This window comes from Astatotilapia calliptera, chromosome 20, assembly GCF_900246225.1.
Source record: "Astatotilapia calliptera chromosome 20, fAstCal1.2, whole genome shotgun sequence".
NCBI lineage: Eukaryota > Metazoa > Chordata > Actinopteri > Cichliformes > Cichlidae > Astatotilapia > Astatotilapia calliptera.
In genome coordinates, this window is record NC_039321.1 from 29077713 (window position 1) to 29086997 (window position 9285).

General features: G+C 43.2%; 1 protein-coding gene and 1 long non-coding RNA gene across 2 annotated transcripts; both read left to right on the forward strand.

The window, feature by feature from the left end:
• The first annotated feature begins 223 nt into the window (after positions 1 to 223).
• pa2g4b (proliferation-associated 2G4, b) lies at positions 224 to 5596 on the forward strand. The gene is made up of 13 exons (XM_026154703.1): positions 224 to 458; positions 1552 to 1680; positions 1779 to 1884; positions 1987 to 2056; positions 2158 to 2250; positions 2337 to 2400; positions 2487 to 2565; positions 2647 to 2725; positions 2820 to 2953; positions 3068 to 3162; positions 4226 to 4353; positions 4534 to 4587; positions 4677 to 5596. The coding sequence occupies exons 1-13, from the start codon at positions 371 to 373 to the stop codon at positions 4734 to 4736; spliced, it is 1179 nt and encodes a 392-aa protein (XP_026010488.1). The 5' UTR covers positions 224 to 370; the 3' UTR covers positions 4737 to 5596.
• A 2215-nt stretch (positions 5597 to 7811) lies between these two features.
• Positions 7812 to 8629, forward strand: LOC113013304 (uncharacterized). Its single transcript, XR_003270813.1, has 4 exons — positions 7812 to 7854; positions 7947 to 7973; positions 8191 to 8213; positions 8309 to 8629. It is a non-coding gene; the product is annotated as an uncharacterized LOC113013304 (long non-coding RNA).
• Positions 8630 to 9285: the final 656 nt, after the last annotated feature.

The following is a 9285-nucleotide window of genomic DNA, read 5'->3' on the forward strand; positions in this document are numbered from 1 at the left end:
TAAATCCTCTTATGAGCTAATTATCATGTTATTACAATGTTATTAGGGTGCAGTAAAGTAAAAGTGAACAAATATTATGTTAAAAAAAACGAATAAAATATGAACAAAAAAACCCCAAAAAAGTTAAACGTAAAGCTAACGAACAAGCTAGTAAATTTGGCAAAACCGCCAACCATCGGCCAATGCACCGAGCTGGAAGTGAACTATCTTGACTGCAGAGTGTGTCTTTGGCAGCAGGCGGGATCTGCTGATCGTGCGCTGTCGGCCGGAGTCGGGCGGGCCGGTGTGCAGAGCAGCGTGGTCCGTCCTGAGCCTGACTGAGACCCGCGGGGGGAAAAGTTACTCTCGAGTTCGCGGACACACTGCCAACATGTCTGGAGATGATGAGACGCAGGAGCAAACCATCGCCGATGACTTGGTGGTTACCAAGTACAAGATGGGCGCCGAGATTGCAAACCGTAAGTAAATACATCGCTAACGAGGCGTTTTGATCTCTTACAAGTACCAGAGCCGTGCCTGATGTTAGCTAGCAGTGCCAGCTAGTCATATGCAGGCAGCAGCTATGCCATGTGCCGCAGCAGTGCATCGATAACAAGAAGATCACATTAGGAAGCGGGGGCTTTTTTAAAATAAACAAATAAAATACGGGTTTTATGATCATTTACGCCTAGATTTCTTTTCAAAGCTATCCGCACACGTTTAGCGCCATGTAGCTGTCACAGCAGCACACCGGTAAGCTAGGAAGCTATGTGGCTGGGCTAGCTGGCTATCAGGCGTTAGCTAGCTGTAACTGCTAACGTTAACAGATAACAATGGCAAGTACAAATGACACGCAAGGGTTCAAAATAAGGCAGCTCACATTTAAACGCATGTGTGCAGTGAATTCAGATCCGTACAAATTAAGTTTAATTTAACTTTGCTGGTGACCTGATTGACTAATACGATGTAATTAAAGGTAATAACTGGCGTAAGCAGAGACCGTTTAAACCGACTTTCTCTGTGGCACTATTAATTGTGCTTTAATTCTAGGCTGCCTGTCAGACATTAACATTTATCAACATACCTGATGTTGGAAAAAAAAGAAGAAAAAAGCATTTGTTCACGATCCTTTTTTTAATACAGAGACTGGGTGTTTTTCATCCCCAGCCCTTCTCTGTATGATGCACGAGATCACATGATATGCTGGTCCTTTACATCAGTGGCAGCATGTCCTTATTATGATTTATGTATGATAAGCTGATCTTGATTTAAGACACCTAATTCACTCTCGTCAATGCGCAGATTTGGGCAGACCCACAGCTGTCAGGCAGTCTGTCAAACGTTAATCTCACAGCAAATGTGAAATGGGTTTATCTGTGCCCTCTGATGACAAGAGGAGCACTGTCTCTCCTGCTAATTCTAAACGTTTGGTGGGCCTAAACAGCTGATTGACCCAGGATTAATCAGCAATTAAAGTTATGATGAAAAGAGTATTTCAGGCACTTGTCTGCCGTCTGTTATTTAAACACCATATTAACCAGTTTAATGGCTCTCTTATCTCTTGCCCTGCAGAAGCTCTGAAGGCTGTAGTAGAGGCAGCTAAAACTGGCGTCTCCGTGCTCAGCCTGTGCGAAAAGGGAGATGCCTTCATTGTGGCAGAAACTGGAAAGATCTTCAAGAGGGAAAAGGAAATGAAGAAAGGTATTTTTTTTCTTTCTCTTGCTCTTTCTTTCTTTTGGGCTTTTCATTATTCGCCAATCTGACTCAGCACTCCCTCATTCACTCTCTTTCCTTCCCAGGTATCGCTTTTCCTACATGCGTTTCTGTTAACAACTGCGTGTGCCATTTCTCCCCTCTGAAGAGTGATCCTGAAGTCATACTGAAGGATGGCGATCTTGTCAAAATGTAAGCTTCTGATTTTATGCTCCCCATCCTACGGCAAGGTGGGAAAAAAGCACTGAAAACATAAACGAAGCCGAAATTTAACCACCTCCTGTTTGCGTGCAGTGATCTCGGTGTGCACGTCGACGGCTTCATCTCAAACGTGGCTCACAGCTTCATTGTCGGCGTGACCAAGGTATGAGGAATACACCCGCCCTGTAGCAATCAAATGCTTGATTTCCTCCAATAATCCCAATAGGTCTTTAGGTCTTTAACTTACCTCTCGTGTCTCTGCAGGACAACCCACTGACAGGACGTAAGGCGGACGTCATTAAGGCAGCTCACCTCTGTGCTGAAGCCGCTCTCCGCCTCGTCAAGCCAGGAAACCAGGTAAAGCTCTCCCACTGACCAGATCTGTGTGACCAGATAGCCGTTTAGACCTCTTCTCATAATCACCGCTGTTTGTTTTTCATCAGAACACGCAGGTCACGGAAGCCTGGAACAAGATTGCAAAGTCATTCAAGTGCTCCCCCATTGAGGGTGAGTGTTTGTGAACACTCTTTGGTTTCGGTTTCTAGATGTGATTTTGGGCCACTTGACTCATTTTAGTTTTTGAATGTCCGCAGGCATGCTCTCTCATCAGCTCAAACAGCACGTAATCGACGGGGAGAAAACGATCATCCAGAATCCATCGGACCAGCAAAAGTGAGTTCTGTCAGCTGGTGCGTATAGTGGTCGATGTGTAGTCTTTGACCAGTAGCTCACCTCGTTGTGTGGTATTTGCAGAAAGGACCACGAGAAGGCCGAGTTTGAGGTGCATGAAGTATACGCAGTGGATGTGCTTGTCAGCACCGGAGAGGGAAAGGTGAGAAGGATTGAAGTGTATGGTCAACTGTTTAGTTTGGGGGGTTTTTTTCCGCTCAGTATGAAGAATTTGTTAATTTATTTATTTAAATAAGGCAAAGGATGGAGGTCAAAGGACCACAGTTTACAAACGAGACCCCAACAAGGTGTACGGCTTAAAGATGAAGACCTCTCGTACGTTCTTCAGCGAGGTTGAGCGACGTTTCGATGCCATGCCCTTCACTCTGAGGTAGCATCTTTTAACCCCAGTTTAGAGATTTCTTGTATTTCTGCCTTTTCATTTTATTATTACAGAAATTGGTTTGCACCTTCATCCACTTATTTTTCTTTCCATTGTCTTCAGAGCGTTTGAGGATGAAGCAAAGGCCAGGTTGGGGGTGGTGGAGTGTGCCAAACATGAGTTGCTACAGCCCTTCAGTGTGCTGCATGAGAAAGAGGGTGAGCACCACTGTGTATTTAGGAGTGAGCGTGCACTATAAGTGGTCGGTCGACGTGTTCAGCGACGACACGTGAAAACATGCAGCTGTTATTTGTTTAGCCTGATTGGGTTCATGTCTTATTCTGACCCAGTATCATAATAATCCAGTCAGAATTCCTGGTATTTCAAAGGGGTGTGCAACTTTTTTCTTGCAAACTTAGCACTAGCAATACGTCTCTAATCCAACACGTAATAAAAACTTGCTGTTGCAGTTAAAGTAAATGATAACATTTTTAAAAAGAGACATAAATGGAGAGACAAAAAGTGGAAGGACTTGCTTTGGAGGTAGGCATAGACGAGCATGAGTGTTGACTGTGCAGCCCTTCTTGCAGCAGTCGGGCCCTCCACTTCACGGCCTTCACCGTTACATGTCTGAGTGCAGCGGGAGAAACTGAGGTCCAGGTGGCTGCATACTGGCTGGTCAGCTCCGAGTGATAGACTCTCTGCAGTATAGGGACAACAGGCCATAGTTTAACAGTCTTTTAGTGTGTTAGGTAAAGGAAGCCTTGTTATGACTTTTAAGTTTCTCTGCATAGATCTTGTTGACCGATTTTGCCCGTCTCCACAATAGTTCTCCCACCTCCATCTCATCCTGTCACTGTCATCCTTCTGTCCCGCCAACCCTCCTCCCTCACTACATCTATGAATATTCTCTGTGATCTTCGCTCCTGTTGGTCCCAACCATGTCAGCCTTGCCTCTCTCACTTTGCCTCCAAATTGCTCGACCTAAGCTGATCTAATCACATCTAATCCTGCCCGTCTCGATCACGTCCAATGAAAGTCTCAGCATCCACCTCCAGTTCAGCCTCCTGTCTTTTTGTTAGTGCCACCATCTCCAAACCGTATCGGTCTCACTATCATCTTGTAAGCCGTCCCTTTCACTCTTCTGTCGCACATCAAAAATGAAAAAAAAAACAACCTTCTTTGGCCACTAGATGTCTCTGTTGACAAACAATGATGGAAAAACAGGAACTGTGGAGGTGTCTACTACTACTTCTATAACTGTGAACCCTCTGTGTTCAGGCGAGTTCGTTGCCCAGTTTAAGTTCACCGTGCTGCTCATGGCCAACGGACCTCTGCGGATCACCAACAGCCTCTTTGAGCCAGAACTCTACAAGTCTGAGCACGAGGTGGAGGACCCAGAGCTGAAGGTAATACATGGTTTTAATACACAGTCCTCCTCCTGAGGACGATTAGACTAATGGGACTGCTGTGTCTCGCCTGTTAGCTGACTTCGCACTTGCAAGACCATTATGTGTTGATGTATTTAATGCTGTAGCTCATCGGGTTGTGAAAGTCATATTTGTCTACTCCTCCCTCTCCCACTAAAGGCTTTACTTCAAAGCTCAGCCAGCCGTAAGACTCAGAAGAAGAAGAAAAAGAAGGTGAGATCCAGGACGCTGTGATTCTGTATCTCACTTTAATGCTGTTGACAAGTTTCTGCTCTAACGTCGATCCTTTCTTTTAAAAAAAGGCTTCAAAGACAGTGGAGAATGCAACAGGACAGCCGATGGAGACCGAGGCCGCAGAATAAATCGATGCTCCAATAAATTGTGACAGACATGATCCAAAGAACAGACGTCACGAATCCTTCTGTCCCAGCTGTGTGAGGCACTTGTGGGCAAACTGCTGCAAATACCTCTGAGTCTAACTGATGTCAGTTTGGGATGATGCTGCTCCTTAAATCTGTCACTCCCACTAGAACACACTCTCTCATACAAAACACACACTTATATCTCTAGTAAATTTTACTGCCTTTGAGACATCCTTATTCTCTTAACAGTGGTCTGCTACCAGAGAGGATATTTTGGTCAAGGGCATATTCTCACTGGAAAATGCCACCATTTGACTGACCTTGAGCCTTCCATTCATTCTCCAACTGTAGTGAAAGATGTGGAAAATAAAAAGAGTTCGACCGAGCAGCCAAGGATGGCGACTGCACAGCACTGCGTCAGTGTAATTGTGTGACATTAAGATATGAGGTCTTTGAAGTGAAGCCACGCCTCTGTCATGAGTTTAACTTGTCGTGGGCATAAATGTGGACGTCTGTCCCGATTCATCACATCATCCCCCATCGTTCAGTTTAATTGCAGAATTTATACCGCTCTTGCTTGGTTTGTGCTCCACTGTACGCTCGTAAGCCTCTGCTATAAGTTACTCCTAACAGTTTCTAAAGTCAACATTTAGGACCTCCCACATCTAACCAGTAAAAACAAATTGATTTCTTTTCCTCGGTTGTGGATGGTCTTAACTCCTGCCAAGGGTTCACCACTGAGTCTGACAGTCTGTGTTTACATAAGAAGTCCATACCTGTTAAATATATGGATGCTTTTGTAAAACAAATCCCACTTTTAGAGACTATTTTTGGAAACATTAAAAAACCACCTGACATCATTTGTGTGCGTTCTGTTTTGGTGTATTCATGAATAAAAGATTGTTTTTACATTTTAAGAAGGTTAATGGACAACCGCTCTGAGTAGTTCTGCTCATTATTCCATCTTCTTTATCGAGGGTCTGATCCCAGAGGGTTGGGACGCGAGCCACTGGCCATGCTGGAGGATCGGGATTAAATTACGCCCACATGATTGAGAGATCTTGTGTTTGGTTCACAGTAGCTGCATGAAAAAGTTGAGGGAACAATTTAATCACATTTAATTTTGATGGATCAAATATACAAGCTGAATATCTTTACTGGTATATATTGTGTAATTTGTCGAGAGAATCTCCACGTCTTTGAGGGCTGGATTCAAAGTCACTCCTATAATGATGCTCAGGAGTGTGTGGCCCCATGTGCCTGTGTGCACTATGTTAACACCTAGATATGCTCCTCTTGAGACAGCAGATGGTGTCCTGGGCCTTATGTCCTAGACTTGGATCTGAATATGTGAACTTCCAGTGACTTCGTCATCCAAGAACTGTGAGGCTGGGTCTTACCCTATACCAGGAGGATTACTGCGACTGGAACAACAGAAGCCTGAGTTTGGTACAGATTAGCATGTGGACGTTTGTGCAACCTTCCAAGGATGCCTTTTCACACTATCACCCTCTGACCCTCTACCAAACTGGTCATGCTTGATGATGTCACAGGCAGACTCTTTCATGCCTGTCACACATGCTCAAGTGTTTCATATGTGAAGTGAACGGGCAGTTCTGGTGACTCCATAGTGCTGGGGTCCGGGCACAGAACTCCTATGCCTCTTCATGGAGTATACACACACTACCCTCCAGTTATTTATTGCAATTCAAGTCGTTCAAGTCCACTGATAGCTTAAAATGGTACAAAGGTAAGTGGTGAACTGCCAGAGGTTAAAAAAGGTAATGTTACCCAAAATTGAAAATGTACAATTCAGAATTATACAAAAAGGCCTTTTTCAGGTAACACAAAATAGGATAACAATGTAAAGCTGTTCTGCAGCAATGGAGTTTGATAAAGCCTTGAAGGCTGGTGCTACAAATTCCTGCAGGGGTTCCACATTTTCTGGATTTCTTACAAACCCCCTCTGTCTGCATAAAACTCTGTGAAAAACACTGCGGTACCTCGTGATCAGTTGAACAGTATTGTACTGCAGAAATTAGTGTGTTGCTACAGAATTGGCAAGAAAAAGGCAATTAACAATGGAAGAGAGACAGACCATCATGACACTTACAAATGTAGGTCTTTCCTGCAGAGAAATTGCAAAGAAAGTCAACGTGTCAATGAGTACAGTTTCCTTTACCATCAAAAGTCACTCAGAAACTGGGGCAAACTGACAGAGGAAGAGGTCTGGCAAACCCAAAACCACAAATGAATCAGAGGACAAGTTTCTGAGAGTTAACAGCTTCCGTGATATGTTATCGAGCTGGTTTGGGATGAACTGAACACGTTTATGGCAGCTTCAGCTGTTATATCTGCCAAAGGTGGCTACTTTGATGAGTCAAAAGTTTAGATTACACTTTGGTTTATAAATTTATTCCATGATATCGTTTTTCAGTCCAGTTGCTTATTTGTGCTATACTTTCATTTCAGAGTGCAATGAGACATTAAACTCCATAATTTTCAATTAAAAAATGGAAAGATTGGGGTGTTCTAAAACTTTTGACCGGTGTAAGTAGCCCACTGGAGGTCATTTTGAAGAGATCTGGCAGTACACCTGTTCCTCCATGTACAAAGGAGCAGATACAGATCCATTTGATCGATCTGCAGGAGAAAGAACAAACCTTCCAGTGACTGCACATAAAAATCTGTAAATCCTCAAGAATGAGATCTCCATACTGGATCAACCAAGGCAAGGTTTTCCAATGATGCCTACCAGCGCAATAAAGCAGCAGGTTGTAGGAGGAAAATATGCTACTGTTGGGAAAGACGGAGGAGAAAAGGGGGAAGGTACGTTCAGTGGCAGAGAGTTTAAATGTAGGAATATCGTGGACGGGTGGAGAGGTGGGAGTGAGTCTATTATAAGTAAGATTTGATGCGATCTCTCGCACATGCGCGGTGTGTAAGTATTATTTAAAAATAAATGGTCCAATAATAAAATCATTTGAAGAGCGTTGCCATCTTGAAAACTCAATTTCCCACGTCTCGCTGGCGTCCATTGAGAATGACGTAGGAGGCCATATAAATCGGACGTCTCAACGTTATGACGTCCTTCGTGGAGACGATTCCTTAGCGATCGGTGAGTGGGAATAGTCGGTGTAAGAATCCAAGTTAATCGTCTTAATATGAAATCAATCGAAAGTATCCGTAACATTTTCTTTCTGTTTGCAGCGTCCCCTCGTCGACATGAGAGCTAAGGTTGGTGTTTGGTGTCTCTGTGTGGGATAAATACACTTCCCAGCGGGGCTACATTTGTTAGCTAGTCAGCGAGCTTGTGCAGTTTGACGGTTAGCATAGCCATCAGAATTTAAAGTCCTGCTTAAACAGATGTTGGCAGCTGCAGCCCATTATGAAATATTTTGGCCAATTTCTATGAATGTGTTATAGCTAATTGAACATTGTCTCTTTTCCGTAGTGGCGAAAGAAGCGCATGCGCAGGTAAGAGTTATCCCTTTTGCATTCACACCCGTTTATATATTTACTTTTTTATAGCACCTGAAGTGTGACTGAACTTTGTGACGTCTTCTGTACAGGCTGAAGCGTAAAAGGAGAAAGATGAGGCAGAGGTCCAAGTGAACCGTGCTCTCCGCCATGGCTGTGACGTCACATGCCGACAACAACGGGATGGGTGAGCACAGCTGGAGACCCAGGACCCTCCCAAGTCAAGTCTGAGACCTGGAGCATCCACTTCTACCAGAGGCAGCAGCTGCCGGCTCACGCTTGGAGCTGTGATTGAACATCTGCTGGACGACAGCTTTTCCTCTGGGACATTCTGAACTCTTTGTTCTTAACTCCTCAGCTTTTGTCATATGTTTTTGTTTATACTGTGATTAAAGGTTTTGGTTAAAAAAGAAGACTTGAATAATGTTCTTTCTTTATATTTAAGCAATCTTTTCAAAGGGGAACTAAGTCAGTAAACCTATAAACTGCACTGACTGATCAACCTGTAGTATTCAAGTACAGTATGGCAAGGCATCTTAATACCATATGACCTCCTTACTAATGTTTCATACTTTGGAGCATTGCTTGTGCATTTTAAGGTTTGGGACCGGCATTAAAAGTGGGAACGAAGTGTGCTAGGTTCACATCTACCCCCCTTTTTATATAGACATTTTCCTTATTAGATTTTGCCAAATAGAAACCTTCAAACTGAGAACATTTAAAAAAAAAAAAAAAAAAAGCTAAAATCCAGCCTGAACTTAACCATATGAGAATGGTGGGGGTTAAGATAATGTAGGTAAAAAGAGGTTATATATAGAAAGTGGTGGGATTTTTCTAGTGCTTGGGCAAATTTATCAAAAATTTACATTTCTTTGTAAATATGTCTGTCATCACTCTTTAAAACCTGAGGATCCTGTATATATGTGTTTGTCTATGAATAACAAGACAACTGATCTAACAAAGATATTTGAATTTTATCTCCTCTAATTCTAATATTTTCACGAGTAAGAGAAATAAGTCACTTGCAGTTAGATATTAATATCCTCACTTAGTGGTTCTAAAGCTATGA

Excerpts from the sequence above, each read along its gene's own strand:
- pa2g4b (XM_026154703.1), top strand. The coding sequence starts at position 371 with ATGTCTGGAGATGATGAGACGCAGGAGCAAACCATCGCCGATGACTTG. Across the intron at positions 2,057-2,157 it reads TCATTGTCGGCGTGACCAAG|GACAACCCACTGACAGGACG; the intron begins GTATGAGGAATA and ends GTGTCTCTGCAG. Across the intron at positions 3,163-4,225 it reads TGTGCTGCATGAGAAAGAGG|GCGAGTTCGTTGCCCAGTTT; the intron begins GTGAGCACCACT and ends CTCTGTGTTCAG.